Genomic DNA, 19197 nt, shown 5'->3' with positions numbered 1-19197 from the left:
AGATAAACGAGTATCAACAGAGACAAACATTGAAGAAGCACAAGTCACAGGGAGACAAGTACAGCGACAATGAAAATACACTAACCACAATGGAAGTAGTAGAAGCGTTAGAAATAGCGGTCTTGTTATGGCCGTGGCGGTGAGGATGTTACCCCGTCATCGGTACTATAATGAGGGGTCTGACACCAATTGACCCCTAAATCTGCTGCCCTGGCGTACGGAGGTCACATTAAAACACCCACGCGACGACTTGCACCGGAGCATCGAAAGTGAACTAGAATCTATGAGAGGGGGAGCTGAGCAAGTAGTAGGGCATTCAGGTGGGTGTTTTCATGGGGGGTGGGGTGTCCAGGCTAGGGGGGGTGTAGGGGGTCGTCTCTCCGCGGGTGTGGGTGTCTGGGTGGGTGTTTGGGTGTCAGGTGGTGAGTCAAGGCAATTTCTCGAGTAATTACCAGTTAGTGAGTGGTGGCTGCCTCACGCCTGGCCTGCTTGTCTGCCCTCCACCCCCTCTCTCTCATTCTCTCTCTCATGGTGCTACTCTTATGAATTTGGATACAAAGAAAATGACAAGTTAAAAGTTGTTCATAATTAGATTGTCCTGCTTTTATGATGTGTTTTGTTGTTCCTTTGATGTTGTTATTGCTGTTGTTGGTGGTGATGGTGATGGTGGTGGTGGAAGTGTGTCATCGAGTTATCCATTCTCATTTTCAACTCTAAGGCATTCCTCCACCACATTCATTACATTCATCACCTGCAATCATCTCAACATCATCTTTAAAATAAAATAAACAATTGAAGCTAAAAATGTATTAGTATATAGTATGCAGGACACCCACCCAGACAAACAAACAAACACATAAATAAAACCTTTCGTGGAACAGCACACACACACACACACACACACACCGAACACAACACCACACCACAAAACGGAACACAGCACAACTCAAGCACTTTAAACCCCATCAGCTTAACTAACACCCTCTTCTCTCTCCCTCTCTGCAGATGATGACTCGTCCCTGCGTGTTGGCCCTGCTCGGCGTGGCTCTCCTGTGCGGCTTCGTGGCTGGGCAGGAACAGGGCGCGGGTGCAAGCGCTGCCCCCACGGGCCCCGTTACCCCCGCCACCCCCAAGAAGCCCGACGCCTCCACCACCGCGGAACCTTCCCCCGAACCCTCCTCTGATACCGATCCCAAAGCCGAGGCAGAGCCCGAGGCCGAACCCGAGAGTGAACCCGAACCCGAAAGTGACGAAACGAAGGCCAAGTCAGGTAATGCTGCTGGTGTAGTGTTTCTTCTGTCTATTTCTTTATTTTTTTATTGTTTGTCTGTCTCTCAGTTTCTCTAGTGTTGCTTCAGTCTGTTTCTTTACTTTTCTCTCTCTCTCTCTCTCTCTCTCTCTCTCTTACATTTATTACTATATTATTATTATTATTATTATTATTATTATTATTATTATTATTATTATTATTATTATTATTACGATTATTATTATTACAATGGCAAATCACTACTGCATCTACTACTACTACTACTACTACTACTACTACTACTACTTTTCCTTAACTCATCATTACCACCTCAAGAACAAACTCACCATCATTCGTCTTGCTCAACGAGTGTATGCTTCCCACCATAATGTGTTGGAAGTGAAGAGCCATCATCCCCTCTAGGTGAAGGTGCTCATTTTTCATCACCATTTGCGCTTCTGCTGCCTGTCTGGAGGTCTGCAGAAGGGCGCAACGATGCGCAAAGAAGCCTCGCGTGTAGGACATTTTCCCGCCTGACTTATCCCCCCCCCCCCCTCCGCCCTGGACATCAACCCCTACTGCACATCCTCCCTATCGCAAACATATCCCCCTCCTTAGATATTCATCACCAATTTTCAAACTAACCACTCCCGACCAAATGATGTAACAAAGGAAATTCTAACCTAGCGTCATTAAATTAGCAACCTAGCCCCATTAAATTAGCAACCGATCACCACTAAATTAGCAACCTAGCCCCATCAACTTAGCAACCGATCACCACTAAATTAGCAACCTAGCCCCCCAAAATTGGCAACCTAGCCCCCCTAATTGACACACTAGCCCTCAAAATTAACACCCACCCTAGCCCCACTAAATTAGCAACATAACCTTACTAAATTCATGAAAAAGTTACTGTTTATCGTAACCTAATGTTAATATAATACCCCGGGGGAAACACGTCCAAAGGGGAATCTGTCTTGGGGAAAATGTCCAGAGGGGAATATTATGACCGACCCCAGGACACCTCACCTCACTCCCCTCTTCCGTCCTTCCATAATGCACCAACCTTAGGAGTCTTTTCAGCTGCCCCTATTGACGATGACGAGGATGATGATGATGATGCGGATGAGGCCGAGATGGAGGGGAAGGTGATGAATGATGAGGAGGAGGGGAATGATGATGAGGAGGATGAGGATGAGGAGGAGGAGGAGGATTATGTGGAGAATGAGGAGGTGGCTGACGCTGGTGAGTGGTCTGGAGTCTCTGTGCATGGCTGGACTCTGGCTGATGTGGATTGACGCGCCGCCCCGCACGCAGCAGACTACCCATTTATTATATTCTTGGGCGAGACTACTCCGGAGGGCCGCGCTCCTACGCTTCTGTTATCATTACTTTTACTTCCCGTTCAGTTTAGTTTAGTTTTGGTTTCAGTTCAGTTCAGCCACGTTTACAGTAACATTTTGAAAAGGAAACGAAACTCTGAGGCATGTGGCACCCCGTTTTCTTTAATGTCTTGTCAGCTGTGACCTCTTGACGCTCGTTACGGTGATTTAAAGCAGGGTTGTTTGGATGGCTCTCAGCGACCCTTGGAACAAAAGAGGATAGCTTTCTGTTTTGCTGCAAAGAAGAAAAAAGTAACTTACAGATAGACTACACGACCTGGCCAGTATTTAGGTTTGATAAAGTGAACACAGTCAAGTAAAATAATAAGTACAATAGGAAAATGCTAATTCTCACAATGTATCTGTTAATGTATTCTTTTTTCAATACCAAAATTAAGCTTCACAATATATACCTGATATTCGGTAAGATTTTTGTTTCTTGGTTTAATCTTTTTTAATCGTACCTTTTTGTATTTATATTTTCATTTCGCGAGGCGTTTTAGCGGAAAGAGAAAACAATTAAATTCAGTGCACTCTTGAGATTAGACCTAATTCCTGCTTTCCTGTGTTCACGGCTTAGGGAGCAGCGCCGTGCATCATTGTGTCAGCAGTTCACGCCACGCCGCCCTTGTTGCGTAGGGCGCGGCGCCTCCGGAGTGTCTCGCCCGGCAGTGACGCGGCATTAACCTGATTGAGGCTTGTGAATCCCTGTAGTGTGTGTGTGCGCGTGTTGGTTGATTACTACTCTCTCTCTCTCTCTCTCTCTCTCTCTCTCTCTCATTTTCATTCTTGCTCAATCCCTTTTTTTCTCCTTATTCCCCAGTTTTCCTTGCCTCCTTCCCCCCTTCATCCCCTATCATCCCTTCACCTTTTTCCCGGTCCCTTTTTTTCATCTCCCTCTCCTTCCCCCTCCCTCCTTAATTTTCCCTCGCCTCCCATCACCGTTCCCCTCCCATTTCTTTCCCTCCCCTCCCTCTTGAATCGTAACTTACAATACTACAGTAGATTATTTTTTGCTGTTGTGTTTATAACCTTAACGAAGAGTAGACTTGGCGATGTTGTATGACTTAACTTACTAGATTATATTCTGCATTACTTTCTAGCCTTGGAATACCATTAACCCCTATTGGTATACGCGCTTCCTAGTCTATGCAGGCCACACCACGTCTTAGTATATACATCCATACATCAGTGGCTATTGCTGCTACCAAGTATACAGAAGTCTCCCCCTGTTGTGTGGCGGTTTGCAGTGCAGTAGAGGCGAACCAGGAATGCTGTTAATGTTTACACTGTGGCTTGAGTCCCTCCCTCGCCCCCTTCTCCTGCTCCTCCGCCCTCCCTCTGTCTGTGATGTAGTAAGCTTTTTCTTTTTTCAGCCCACACCACTCCTCTTCTGACCCTCCTTCCCTTCTACCCTTCCTCCCTTCCTCTCCCCTTCCTTGTCCGTCGTTGTTGATGCCGCCAGCCTTCCCTCCCACCCATCCTCCATCGAATATCCTGGTCTTCTTCCTCCTCCTCCTCCTCCTCCTCTTTTCTCATACCCACCCTCCTTCCTCCTTTCTCCTGTCTGCCGTTCATTATTCTTGTTTTTCTTCTCTCTCTTTCGCCTTTACAATTTACTTTTTTTTTCCCTTTAACCTAAATTCGTCCCTGTCTTCCTTTTATCATTCTTTTCTTCATGCATTCTTTCCTCACTGCTTTTCTTCCTTCTTTTTTATCTTCTTTCCCTCCTTTCTCCCTGCCTTCTTTCATTCGTCTTATTTACCTTCATTTCTTTATTCTCTTTTACATTTGCTCCCTTCCTGCCTTCCTTCCTTCCTTCATTTAATTTCTTCCTTCCCGTTTTTCCTTCCTTTCATCCTTTCAACCTGCCCTGCCTTCATTACTCTTACCTCCCTCCCTCCCCTTCATTCTTCACTCACTTTTTCCCCTTTCCTTCATCCCTTTTTCCTTCCCTCCTCCGCTGAGTTTGAATCCCTCCAACTCCCTTCCTCCCTCGGCTCTCTCTCCCTCCCTCCCTTCGTCAATAGCCAAGTATACACACAGGATCTCTTTCCCCCTCCCTCGAACCCTGTGTGTGTGTGTGTGTGTGTGTGTGTGTGTGTGTGCGTGTGTGTGTGTGTGTGTGTGTGTGTGTTTCATGATCACCGTTCCCTCCCGTGTATGTCTTCAATATGGGAAAATGGAACTATATCCCGATCAATTTTTATTTTTACTCTTTTTTCTCTTTTATTCTCCCTGTTTTCGGCCATCACCCGCGCCCCCTTCTCTCCCATATTGAACATCGATGGAGGAAGGGAGGGGAGAGGGGAGGTTATAGGAGGGGGAAGTTACTGTGTTTGAGAGGAAAGGGCGGAGTGGTAGGGGGCGCGGGCGGGCCTACATTGGTGTGGTTTAGGACAGCATTACTCAGCAGGTAGAGGTAACTGTTTTAGAATTTCCCTGGACATTGAACTCTCCTGCCTGGCCATTGACTCACCATTACAGGGTCATTTGCGGTGCGCGGTTTGGAGGCTAGAAATATGACTTCCTCGGTTCCCTTTATCCCTGGTGAGGCAAACTTTACTCTCTTTCCTTTTATAGTTTCTGGTGAGGCGAATAGTGAGTGGCAACCTGATGGAGTTTATAAATGGATGAAAGGATTTAGCAAGAGGGATGTTGATGAAGTTGATGTGGTGAAAGAGCAAGGTTAGGTATCGTATCAATGGGTTTAAAGTAAGTTAGATAAATTTCGACGTATTAAAGGCAGAGTGATGGATGAATACGTATATTTGGTGTGTCAGTCATGTAGTGAATGCCAGTACGATAGACAAACTCACGAAAAGCTTAGAAAATAGAATATTGATAGGGAGAGTAGATGGTGTGAGGCATACAGCATAGGCCTACTCTTCAGGACTACTTTCCACTCTCCTTGAACCCGATTCCTACGGTACAGCACTCCTCTCTCCGCTGCCACTCTGCTCTAATATACGATCGTGCTCATGCATACGATTCGCCTTTGTCCTCTTTCCAATTTACACGGCAGAGCGTTTGTCGATGTTTGGGTATTGTGTATTCAAAGCTCACAGTGACACGACCTGCAATAACTATGTCTCTATCTATCTATCTATTTATCCATCTATATCTATCTGAGGGCGTGGGCATGGTCGGAGGGCGCCAGAACGAGCAGGGGCAGGACTCACTCACCAGTTTCCTCATGAATGTCGTGGCATCTTAACCTTTTCTATTTATATAAGTCGTGTTTCCATTTCACAGGCACCTCAAACAAGAAAGGATCAGCCAACTCTAAAGGCTCCGGTAAGGCTTGGTGGCTCGGTGGATGTTCCTCGTACTCGGCCGCAGCACACAATTGTGACACTCTGGGGAGAAAATAAGAAAAGAACCTTAAATAAAACTACGTAAATCATTAAATAGAGGACGTAAACTCTTGCTAACGTTATAGAACCTTTCTCTTCTACGTATGGATCTTTAACGCCCTGGGACACCAATATAGAGGGAGAATAATACAAAAATCGATAGAGAAAGCGAGAACGTGAAATCTTGCTTGCGTCACAGGTCATTTATCTTTCACCCGTGCCAAGATCTAAATTCTAAGTAAACCTTGACCTATGCATTATTTACGCTCTTTTAACGTCGAACTGAGGGACAAAGAGTAAATATATATGTAGATGTACGATTTTATTGGCAATTATGTGAAATTCAAATGTCACGAGGAAAAAAAACTTCATAATTGTCAAGTTTTTCCTAACGACTTTTGTTTTGGTCAAAGGTCGGGGCTCATTAAAACTGCTTATTATAATGCCCTGAAGAAAGTGTTCGATCATTTTTATCCGCGACTTAAAACTCCTTCCGATATCTTAAACCAGCGTTCGTATGATGATTTAGATTCGTATTTTTCGTATATATAAATTATCTGATAACGAGAAACCAGTTAGAAAGTCCCTCGTAATCTTTCTTAATTCCCTAATCACGAGTATGATTGAGAGAGACGCGTTGCGAATAGAGTTACTGGATTCGTTGACCTTTATATAAATTTCCTGAAATCTTCTAAATCAAATAACAAGGGACTAGTCAAAAAGTCCCTCGTAATCTTTCTTAATTCCCTAATCGCGAGTATGCTTCAGGGAGAGGCTGTACGAATAAAAAAAAAAAAAAAAAAACACTTCCTCGATTCACTGACGTTTATATAAATTTCCTGAAATCTACTGTATTACATGACAAGAAACTAGCCAAAAAAAATCCCTCGTTATCTCTCTTTATATTCCCGCGTCACCCGTGTACTTCAGAGAGAGGCTGTACGGATTCAAGTGGACTTTCTTGATTCACTGACATTTATATAAACTTTCTGAAATCTAATAACTACTAAAAATAATAATGTAGTCAGAAAGTCCCTCATTATCTGTTCATTCGTGCGTCACCTGTATGCTTCAGAGAGAGGCCCTACGGATTCAAATAGTCCTTCCTTGATTCACTGACATTTATAAAAACTTTCTGAAATCTAAAAACTACTAAAGATAATAATATAGTCAGAAAGTCCCTCATTATCTGTTCATTGGTGCGTCACCCGTGTACTTCAGAGAGAGGCTGTACGGATTCAAGTAGACTTTCTTGATTCACTGACATTTATATAAACTTTCTGAAATCTAATAACTAACTTAAGATAATTACTAAAAAAAAGTAGTCAGAAAGTCCCTCATTAACTGTTCATTCGTGCGTCACCCGTATGCTTCAAAGAGAGGCCGTACGGGTATAAATAGACTTGCTCGATTCATTGACTTAAAAAACGAAGGACTTGGTGATTCCCCGCTCCCAAAGTGTGCTTCGGCCGACCTTCATATATGGCGCACTGATTATTATTATTATTATGTCCTGCACCTTCACACTCACTCCACGTGCTGCACCACCCGTCTGTCTGTCTGTCTGTCAGTGTAGTACTCTCTCTCTCTCTCTCTCTCTCTCTCTCTCTCTCTCTCTCTCTCTCTCTCTCTCTCTCTCTCTCTCTCTCTCTCTCTCTCTCTCCACATACCTAAACATCTATCTATCTGTCTATCTATCTAAATATCTGTTTAAACATACGTCTAAGTACACCTGTATAGCACTCGTTTTATTTCATCTTATCCACTGATGTTTTAAATGTTTTTTTTTTTCTGATTCATCAACGATTTTTTAGCAACGTTTTTCGTTGTTTGATGTTCCATTTTTGCACTTTTTTTGTCAGTCGTTCTAAACGCATGTTATACTTTCACACCTTTTATCAGCGTCTGGGTGAACAGGTGTATACATCTACAGGTACACAGTGATTACCTTGTGTGGGTTTGGGAGAAGAGTATGTACTCGTTTGGTGGCACAATTGAGTTTCCTTTTTTTTTTTTTTTTTTTTTTCAATGATATCGATGACAATGTATAATAATTTTTGAGATCCAAATTGTGAATCTGAGTAACAATCACCAAATTTAAGTTTATCCAGGCCGTTAATAAACAGTGAAAATAAGTGGAAAAGGTTCAGATATATTACAGTGGTCGGATATTGGAACGATAAATAGCGTTGTCAGATAGGAATAATATCGCCAAGTTTATTGCCGATTAAGACCAACACTAAACTCTGAATAAATAGAGATCAGCGATATTGAAATTCACGAAATGGAGGTCGATAAATAAAAGAATAATAATAACGATAAATATCAAGTAGTCGGATATAGTAAGTAAGAGTAAGAGGAAAGAAAATACTGGACCCTACAAGCAGAAATCATGAGCCACAAGTCTGGAGCGAAACTGAGCAAGGGGTAAGATGATACTGAACCCTACAAGCAGAAATCACAAGCTACAATTCTGGAGCGAAACTGAGCAAGGGGAAAGAAGGTATTTACTGACCTCTACAAGCACGAATCGTAATCCACCGCTCTGAAGTGAAACTAAGCAAGGGGATAGATAATATTGAACCCTACAAGCAAGAATCGTAAACCACCTCTGAAGTGAAACTGAGCAAGGGGAAAGATACTACTGAACCCCACAAGCAGGAATCGCAAGCCACAAGTCTGGAGCGAAACAAGCGCAGCGTGCCCGGCGCCATCTATCAGCAGGTCTGGCCGTCACGAGAGCCTTGACATTTTCCCGGTAATGCAACGCGATAACGCGCAAAGCCAGTAAGATATCTGTCTCGGGCACACATGATTTAACTTTCTATCACATGACCTCGATTGTAACTACTTTTTCTTGTTGTTGTTGTTGCTATCCTGCGCCGCACCGTCATATTTCATTCGGAATTCATAATGGATGTACGATTTCACGCGATGCTGTCTGGTCCGTAGTCTTCTTAAACGTATCGGCCCTTTATTTTTATTATTTTTACAACAAAGGCGATAGCTCAAGGGCACACAAAAAATGAAACAATAATAAAAAAAAAGTCCGCTACTCGCTGCTCCTAAAAAGAATCCAAAGAGGTGGCCGACAGAGGGGTCAATTTCGGGAGGAGAGGTGTCCTTATACCCTCCTGATATTACTTTTTAAAAGCTTATCATAGAAGGTGGTGGGATTTTCATGGACTGTTTTGTGATTTTACTGATAATTTTACACGACTCCTGCACCTTGAACGAGAAAATCACTCATGAAAATCCAGTTAATCTTCTCTGTGGCCTTGGAAATGGTCGCGAAGGGAGCCCGATACGTTTAATAAGATGGACCTTTGTCTCTTCACCACGCCAGCCAGACACTGCGATGAATGACGATACTTGAAACTGGTGATGATGGGAAGGCAAGTTCTGAAAATTAAGGTCGACAGTGTTAGGTCATTTGGTTCCTGGAAGACCACGCTATCTAATTTCGACAATGCAGACTGAGTGCATCATATATATAGCTAATCCTTATGCTCTCTCTCTCTCTCTCTCTCTCTCTCTCTCTCTCTCTCTCTCTCTCTCTCTCTCTCTCTCTCTCTCTCTCTCTCTCTCTCTCTCTCTCTCTCTCTCTCTCTCTCTCTCTCTCTCTCTCTCTCTCTCTCTCGCGTGCCTCCGATATCAAAGTTCTCTCGTACTCGGAACTTCGGAAATATATAAATCATTCTTCGCCGCCACCACACCCCTCCCCCGTCGCTTGTACATAACTCCTTACACACACACACACACACACACACACACACGCACACGCTTGAGGTTCTCCCTTAGCAGATATATATAATAAATCAATGACTGGCAAGTGAATTTTTCCCAGTAGCTACATCAGAACACACACACACACACACACACACACACACACACACACACACACACACACACACACACGAAGGGAAGAAGGTGGGGTGTAATTATTATAGAAATTTTTACATAACATTTTTTTGCGTAGCGCAGACGTCAATATCCATGATGAGAGAGAGAGAGAGAGAGAGAGAGAGAGAGAGAGAGAGAGAGAGAGAGAGAGAGAGAGAGAGAGAGAGAGAGAGAGAGAGAAGGACGTTAACTATTTGCCCCAATTTATATAACAACTCGAGGACGGAAGTAAAAAAAAAAAGCATCGGGCAGAAAAAAAAGTGAATAAAAATAAGTAAAAAACAAGTACACGGATGATAACAGTAATAACCAAAAAATGATAATGATAATAACAATAAAAAAAAATCCACAATTGCATATAGAATTGAGGCACTTCACTCATTTTTTTGTTTTGTTGTTGTTTTTTTGTATTTTTGTAATTAGGCGCTCCTCAGATTCTAGGAAGGCCTCGTTTGATACACCAACCACCTCTTGATTGCGTGTATGTGGCGGGGGGGGGGGGGAGAGAGAGAGAGAGAGAGAGGGAGAGAGAGAGAGAGAGAGAGAGATGGCGGTGAGTGTGCGTGGGGGTGAGTAGATGAGTGAATAGGGGTGAATCACTTCTTGGAGTAAGGGGTGAAGAAGATGGCCGTGCGGGAATCATTACATCGCACTGACTCGCTTTGTTTTCGTCATCGTCATCCTCATTATCGACTGTGTTGTCTGTACCCTCGGCGGACACCAGGGACTGAGGCTAAAGGGGGGAGAGGGGCCATTGGGAGGAGGGGAGGGGGGATTTGATTTGATTTGATACATTTATTGAGATATACACATACATATAACAGTATACATATATAGCCTCAAAAGGATGAAGGTACCTTTGTTGACTTCACCCCAACCCTGCTGTATTGTGTCTTAACCTTACCTTACATTAAATTACACTATATGTCCGTACACTATGACACATCCAGTACACTTGGGTGAGTGGTGCTGCTGCCGGCAATCAATCAAGCAGCTCCTTCCTTGGTGGTGGTGATGGTGGTGGTGGTGGTGATGGTGTTATTAAGTCCCGATTGACTGGGTGTTGTAAACCTCACCAAGGCTCCAGACAGTCCCTCCCTCCGACCCACAGAGGAGACGAACAGCACGTGAATCATATTTCCTCGTAGCCAGCCATGTTTTTATTAAGATTCGGAGTATGTAGGAGGAAAGGGAGTGGAGGAAGGAGGAAATGAAGAGTGAGAGGAAATAGTCACGCAGTCTTAGGAGGAAAAGGAAAGAGGAGAGATAAGTGAATCATGTCTCCTCGTACCCAGCCATGTTTTTATTAAGATTCGGAGTATGTAGGAGGAAAGGGAGTGGAGGAAGGAGGAAAAGAAGAGAAAGAGGAAATAGTCACGTAGTCTTAGGAGGAAAAGGGAAGATGAGAGATAAGACGGTGGTGGAACTTGAAGATGATGGATTGAAGAGTAGAGAAAAAATAAAAGAAAGAGAAAACAAGGCGGTATGAAGAAGGAAAGGTGAAAGAGAAGGAAAATAAGACATAGAATAACCAGAATGAAGGAACAGAGGCAGACAGGGTTGAAGATAATGGAAGGAAGAGAAGAGAAATTAAAAAAAAAAAAACGAGAGAATGAGACTATGAAGAGGGAAGACGAAAGAGGGGGAAAATAACTAGTCTGAAAGAAGAGATAGATAGAGACGAAAGAGAACATAGAAGAGAGAACACAAGATGGTGGTGGGTCTGGTAGCGGACGTAGAAGGAGGAAAATATGGAAACGATGAGAGAAGGCAATGACAGAGGAGAAGGAAAAGATTGCGAGGACATAATAAATAAGAGATAAAGACAGTATGGTGGGACTGGTAACGATGGCAGAAGGAGGAAAAGATGGAGAGAAACTAAATTAAGAAAGAGAAAAAACAAGTCTGAAAGTAGGAAAAGATTGAGAGAGAGAGAGAGAGAGAGAGAGAGAGAGAGAGAGAGAGAGAGAGAGAGAGAGAGAGAGAGAGAGAGAGAGAGAGAGGAAATGATAAAGGACAAAGAAGAAAGATAAGAAAAGAGAATACGGAGATGAAAACAGGAAAAGAAAAGGGACAAAGAAGGAACATGAAACGGAAAAGAAAACGAGGCTAAGAGGAGGAAAAGGGATAGAGAGGAAGGAAAAGAAGAAAAAAGAGAAAACGAAGGCGAGAAGAGGGAGAAAAAGAGAATAGAGAGGAAGGGAGATAAGGAGAAAGAAAGAAAACGAAGCTGAGAAGAGGGGAAAAAAGAGGGATAGAGAGGAAAGAAGATAAGAAAAGAAAGAGAGAGAGAGAAAGAAAGAGGAAACGAAGCCAATAAGAGGAAATCATAGAAAAGACGTAGAAAAAGAGAAAAAAAGAGATAGAAAACCAATATTCCTTTTTCTGAGACTTTCAACCCCCCCCCTCCTCCCTCCCTCCTTCCCTCGCACCCGAACGCCCACTCGTCTTCCAAGCAAGGTCACGAAGGGGGGGGTGGAGGGGGAGGGGGAGGGGGGGAAGTGATTGATTAACTGAGGTGTTTATTGTCTGCATTCTATAGGACCTCCGGGTGGTGATGGGTTTTGGGTGTTGCCTCGAGGTGGTGGTGATGGTGAAGGAGACTGGTGATGGTGGTGAGGGTGGAAGATGTGGTGGTAGTGGTGGAGGACAGTGGTAGTGGTGGTGGTGTAGGTGGGGGTTGAGGACAGTGGTGGAGGTGAAGGAGGTCAGTGGTGGTGGTGGTTGAGGACAGTGGTGGTAGAGTTTGAGAACTGTGGTGGTGGTGGAGAGGACAGTGGTGGGGGTGGAAGAGGAGAAGGAAAGACCGAGGGAGTGTGTTCGCGCGTATGTGTGTGTACGAGTATATTTGTATCCATGTATGTATGATGAGCACTGAGGCCACGCGCACCCATAGCGTATGCCCCCCAACTTACCTTATCTTGCTATATATTATCAAGATTCACAAGAGCAGAGACAGTATGAAGACTTGAGGATCTGAGTTTTCCTTTTTTGACTGTACAATCCTCAGTTAGGGTGTCGGAGTTAAGTCGGAGGAGAGGGTGTGGAGGGAGGAGGAGAGGGTGTGGAAGGAGGTGGAGAGGGTGTGGAGGGAGGAGGAGAGGGTGTGGAGGGAGGAGGAAAAGAAGAAGGAGGCAACCAGTTACTCTGAGGAGGAAAAGAAGAGAGGAGAAAATGTGGTGATGATAGATTGAGAATACGTGAGCTGTGAAAGGTGTATTTTTTTCATAGTAAGGGATGATGCAGGATCCAGTCAATAGCGATGTTTTATTACCATAGCACCTTTTATGTGTAGAGACAGCCTGCCATAGACTCATAAACGTTATATTCATTCTTTTTTTGTTTCTTACCACCGTACTAAGAGCCATATCCTTACACATTTCGCCTCCCAAGCACAAATATTCGACTTGGCTTTTGTAGTTGTGGGGCATTTCTGGGGGTAGTTTTATGACCTTGGTGGTAATTTGATCCTTCTGTACCATGAGCCTAAAAGAACACTCATGAGATCCCGCTCCCAACTTCCCAAGCACACATATTCGACTAGGCTTTCGTAGTTGGGGGGTGTAGTTTTATGACCTTGGTGGTAATTTGACCCTTCTGTACCATGAGCCTAAAAGAACGCTCATGAGGACCCGACTGATCTCTTTTTTGGCCTTTGGAAATAGTTGATGTGAGGGATGGAAGCGTCTAACTACAGCGACGGGTTTGGCTTTGCGTATAGCCTGTCAGTTTTTTTTTTTTTTTTTTTTTTTTTTTCAGCAGAGGCGACAGTGCAAGGGCGTAAAAAAAAGAAGGAAAAAAACCCCGCTATATGCATACATTTGAGATGAGACGATTTATGTATACCTCTCTATTGCCGTTATCTTATTCCTCAGTGATTTATTTTCGTTTTGTGTGATGGGTTGAAAAGAGAAAGATAATGTTGGGTTTACCATTTCAGGCAATTTGCGTTCGCTCCGTTTATTATTCAGCACGTGTTGTTGATTTACGAAGAAGTGATGTGCGTGGCGTGTCGGGCGATGCGATTTTTTTTATGGTTATGATGATGAGGAGAGTTTAAAGGTGTGTGTGTGTGTGTGTGTGTGTGTGAGAGAGAGAGAGAGAGAGAGAGGGAGACAGACACGTGTTTGCTGCATGTTTTTTTTTATTTCCTTATGTATTTATTATCCCCTCGTGAATGATGCATCTAACGGCCTTCTCTTTTTCCCCTTATGGCAGTAGTGTATGCGCCTGACTGACATTTGAGTATCCCCTGACCTCCTTCCGCCAACATTACCAGATTGTCGTACTTGGCGTAATGTTTTTGCCGATTTCTGACCAAAAACTATCGCACCCACAAAGATAACGATATGCATTTATAATTACTGTTAAATCGGTAATTATTGATGCTCTTTTTTGCAATATTTATGGGCCAGAAACCGGAAAATACAATGTTGTGCATACTATAATCTGATAACGTTGCCTTCCGCAGACTCCCTCCCTCCCTCCCTCCCTTTGGAATGACGTAATAGTTTTGTCTCCAGAACATAAGTAGCTTGACCCCCCGCCCCCCCCTTTTTTCCCCTCTCAAAATTTGCATTGGCATGACACAAATGTTGACTTGACTTCGATTAACTGAACCACTTTAAAGATATTTTAAGGTAATATGTTTGCAATGTCATCTTTCAGACGTATTAGTCATTGTGTTGTGGTGCATAAAAGTCATCACGGGTTATTATTATTATTATCCAAGCCAATTGATTTTCTGCTTGTCGATGTTGTAACACTTATGTGAGAGGAATGATGATGATGATGATGATATGTGTGTTGGCATTTATTGACTCGCCTCCTGAGTTATGTTCCCCGGGTAATCAAGCAATCAATGGCGGCGTGTTGTGGAGTCTTTAATGTTATTGAACTGACTGAAGTTTGACCTTGGAAGAGTGCTAAAAAATGGCGCACGGATAAAAGTTGTCTGCCCGTTCGCCTGACTCGTGGTCCGTAATCAATCAAACACTCAATAACGTGTTGTGAAAATCCTGGCGTGATAAAACTAATTGGAGCGTCTGGCCTTGGAAGGTGTTCACAAATAGGTCGATGATTTTCAGCTGTGTCCGCGACCTGAGGGCATGAAAATAGGTGATACGAGTACATGAGGACGAGTTGACCGGTTTGGCTGTTCTGATATCAATTTAGGTGAGGGATTTAGGCCATTGATCTGACTGTGCGGAGTTTATGTCCTTGGAGAGTGCTCGCAGATAAGAGGTGATTAGAGGGTGTGTAACAGACCCGAGAACAAGCGTAGCTGTCATGTGGATACACGGGGGTCGGGTGTGTCCTGTCCGGCGGTGCATTCATCATCGAGGGTGAACTACCCAGTATACCATCTGACCTTGGAGAATGCTTAAAACAGGTACATGATTAAAGGTGTAACTGACCTGAGGCAAGAGTAGAGACTATATGGAGACGTGAGGATCGGATTTTTTTTTTGTGTGTGTGTTTTTTTACTGTACATTCCTCAGTTAGAGTGTCTGGGGTTTTTGACATTGAAGAATACTCGCAAATAGGTAGGTGTCGAAGGTTTGAGTCATGTGTAACTCGCCCAAAATTAAGTAGAGGTTATAAGAGTACACGAGAACTCACTTTATTATGTCTGGGTGTCACTTGAGGTAACATGGAGGACTAGAAGGAGGAGGAGGAGGAGCTAGGAAGTGCCGGCTGACTACATGATGGGACTAACCTTCTCCTTACCGTTGCAGAGGCCTCAAGCAGCGAGAACGGAGCTGCCCTCGTGAGCGTGTCTCTTCCCTCATTGGTGCTGGCCGCCGTGCTCGCCAAGGTGTTCGCCCACTGAACGAACACCTGCCATCCACCACTCCCTCCTCAATATCATCAAAAGGCCTTATTACATCAGGTGCCAGGCGACCCCGCGTGACATCTGGTAGCACAAAGTAGCAGAGAGAGCGAGAGCAAGAGAGAGAGTGAGTGAGTGTTGAGTCTCGACGAAGAGAACAAGAGTGACGTGGCCGCATGTGATCTCCCTGTTCCCCTGCCCCGCTGTCCTCCGGGGGCTCGGTTTGTAAACAGAAGAACAAGCCAAAGTCCACATAACAGCAGGTCGGGACACGCCTTCTCGTCACCTGGTGTCCCGACTTGTTGTTATATGGACGTTGGAACAAACCTGCGCACACTTTGTAACGCAGAGAGGCTTCTCGGATTAATGCAAAGAAAAAGAGCTGTTCCTTTTCTCAACTTTACAAAATTTCAATCCAGCTTGTTCATCATATATTTCTTCCCTTGCGTGTGGATGAGTGTTTCTCGCTGTGTATATCTGTGTGTCAGTGTGTGCGTGTGAGCTCTGTGTGTGTGTGTGTGTGTGTGTGTGTGTGTGTGTGTGTGTGTCCGGGTGTGTGTGTTTGTGTTGTGAGTGGTCAACACAACTCACAGATCAGCTTGGTTTTGTTTCGTTGTATCAGTGGGCCATTGTCACCATTCCAGTAGTGCCTCATATGGGCGTCTTTTCTTTGTGATCTGTTCTATAATCATACGTTTCGTGATATAATATAAAGCACACTGTATCTATCTATCGGTTGGTTGTCTGGGTCAAATATTAATAATCCGAATATGCACAACGCTTTCTGGGTAAACTGTAAGATGTCCATGTTAACTGTAAAACTATAATACGCTGCCAACCTGTCGCCTCCGTCAGTAGCACGCCATGAAGCTGTCTGTGGTAATTAATTATTTATTATATCATTAACTATAGGTGCCACTGCTCTCCCCTGGCGGTGACTCAAACTGAATCCAGCTTTCATTGGTACTTAATAAAAAACAAAACCCACAAAAAAAGGTCAAGTATTCGCACGCAGGGAGTGACGGGAGGCTTGGGGTCCGTCCACGCCTGACTTCGAGTGTCCCACCGGAGGCTCAGGAGCGGGAACCTTCCTCCGCAGGGCTCCTTGTTTGTACTTTTATATAATGTCCAGTGTTCGCTACGACTCGGTACACGCCGCCACGAACCTTCACTATTCCTACACCAGCCTTCTCTCCGGCATAAGAGGAAAACAATATGAACCTTCACTATCCTTACACCAGCCTTCTCTCCGGCATAAGAGGAAAACAATATGAACCTTCACTATTCCTACACCAGCCTTCTCTCCGGCATAAGAGGAAAACAATATGAACCTTTACTATTCCTACACCAGCCTTCTCTCCGGCATAAGAGGAAAACAATATGGACCTTCACTATCCTTACACCAGCCTTCTTACCTGCCTAAAGACTACAAAAACGTAAGACAAAATGAACCTTTATTCTCTTCTATTGTCAGATTTCCCTCCTCCCTAAAGACTACATAACTGGAAAACAAATTTAAACCCTATTCTCTTCTCTTGATGAATTTTTCTCCTGCCTCAATTCTTCCATAAGAAAAGAGAAAACTTGTTCAGCTTCACTAACCTTTAATTCTCACATGTATCAGATTTTTATTCTTCCTAAAAACTACCATAAAGGTAAATAGAATAAAGTCAACTAAGTGTTCTGATTTCCATGGATTTTTTTCTTACCTAAAAACTGCATAAGAGGAAAACACGACAGATATTGAACTGTGTCTGGAGTATCTGCCTGTCACTACATATCCACCGAGATCCGTTTCTTACGTTTCTCAGCTCTCCCTTTCGGCCGTCTGAGGTAGCGAACACGTTCATAATAATAATAGTATAATAACAATATCGATGTTCTAGTTACTCCGAGCTGGTCTGTCCATACTGGCCGACATTCCCTGCCCAGTATTTGTATATTTTTCCACTTTTCTGTGAGATGTAAAACCCGAAAGCCTGTTGTAGTGTCACCCCCCTTTTCCTTCATGTACTATTCTGAAATAAACATCATTAACCATCACCACAATTTTTGCTGCATGTCGCCCTGTTTATGTGTATGTTTACTTAATAGAAATGCCACTGAGGTTCAATTAAATGTTAAATATATTAATGGATGGGGTTCTTAGGAACGACCATGTGTAAGCTAAATGACCTCGTATATGCTGTTTCCTTATTTTTTTGTCTTAATATTTTTTTTACAGCTCAGCGACACGGAAGAAAAAAAAAACCACTAAGCGCTGCAACGAGTATCTGCATTTTATTTTCAGGGGAAGCTTAACATTAATTAATACTGATCATCTTGCAACTGTGCACTCCCCCTCACGACCACTGCGTACCCTCAACACCTTATGTCTACTGTACATCATCCTGTCATTCTCTGCTACATCGAAGTCGTTACTCTGAACTTGTGTCGAGCTGAAAGTGAAATGTAATTGATGGTTTCACGACTGACAGTATTTCTTTTTTTTTGTGTGTATATATGTGTGTGTGTGCTATTTACGTTAACTATGATTTGGAAGATGTCAGTGTTTTTTCTTTGTCCTATTTATGGCTAGATGTTTGAAGGGGTATACCACTTTATTGCACGCTAAAATTCGCGTTTTGTTTCCTTCAGATCAAAATTTAAGATGGTAACCCCTCCTTTTGGTGCTTTGTGTGTGTGTGTGTGTGTGTGTGTGTGTGTGTTAGGTGATGACGTATCATGAATTTAAGATCGAAATATAAACAAGTAATATGATATGATAAACGTATGTGTGTGTCAGAGAGAGAGAGAGAGAGAGAGAGAGAGAGCGGTCATGTACCCTCGAGATAACTGGCCTTTACTGGTTGTTCACTGTCGATGGCTCGTCCCACCAGTCCCGCCACTCGCCTCATCCACGCAGAGGGGAAACGAAACCTCTATACTGCGAGACGTGAAAGGCATCAAGACGTGACGAGGGGATTTGTGTCAGCCTGTCAGTGTTCGTCTCGCCGTTACTAGTGTCCGCCAACTCTAGAAAACCGATCATTATCCCCATAGACTCGTGGATAAAGTTAATCTCGTGTAAAAGTACGATTGAAAAATATGTATAAGCTCCGAGAAAAGTAGTAGGCTACGTGACAAAGTGGATCTCCTAAACTCGACCTTCATAAGAAATCGTTCAAAATACCTCGACTTATACGAGTGTATAAAAATTGCTGTTCCTTTTAAATAAGAAATGCTATTGTGGAATATATTAATTTTAAGCTATGAGAAAAGTATTACCAATGTCAGTGTGAAGCCTCAGAACATGCTCTTAAAGATATCGCTAAAAACTAATTCGACTTCTACGAGTATATAGATGTGGTTGTTCCTTTCAAGTAAGAAATGCTACATAGGAATATATTCAAACTCAGAAAAAGTATTACCATTGTCAATGCAAACCTCCTTAACATGCTCGTAAACATTGATTGATGGATTGATAAGTTTATT

General features: G+C 43.4%; 1 protein-coding gene and 1 long non-coding RNA gene across 3 annotated transcripts; one reads left to right on the top strand and one right to left on the bottom strand.

Moving 5' to 3' along the window:
- Window positions 1-970: 970 nt before the first annotated feature.
- On the top strand, window positions 971-17766 carry LOC126998528 (nucleolar protein 3-like). Of its 2 annotated transcripts, none has more exons than XM_050860287.1 (3): window positions 971-1270; window positions 5887-5928; window positions 15629-17766. In XM_050860287.1, the coding sequence occupies exons 1-3, from the start codon at window positions 1006-1008 to the stop codon at window positions 15721-15723; spliced, it is 402 nt and encodes a 133-aa protein (XP_050716244.1). In that variant the 5' UTR covers window positions 971-1005; the 3' UTR covers window positions 15724-17766. The 2 variants fall into 2 exon arrangements, with proteins under 2 accessions (XP_050716244.1, XP_050716242.1); XM_050860285.1 differs by lacking the exon at window positions 5887-5928 and adding an exon at window positions 2333-2494.
- Window positions 11822-15622, bottom strand: LOC126998529 (uncharacterized). Its single transcript, XR_007752915.1, has 2 exons — window positions 13467-15622; window positions 11822-13342 (listed from the first exon to the last, which is right to left on the bottom strand). It is a non-coding gene; the product is annotated as an uncharacterized LOC126998529 (long non-coding RNA).
- Window positions 17767-19197: the final 1431 nt, after the last annotated feature.

Source organism: Eriocheir sinensis, chromosome 14, assembly GCF_024679095.1.
Source record: "Eriocheir sinensis breed Jianghai 21 chromosome 14, ASM2467909v1, whole genome shotgun sequence".
NCBI classification, from domain to species: Eukaryota; Metazoa; Arthropoda; class Malacostraca; order Decapoda; family Varunidae; genus Eriocheir; species Eriocheir sinensis.
The sequence above is the reverse complement of the archived record's forward strand: the minus strand, read 5'-3'. Positions and strand labels throughout refer to the sequence as shown.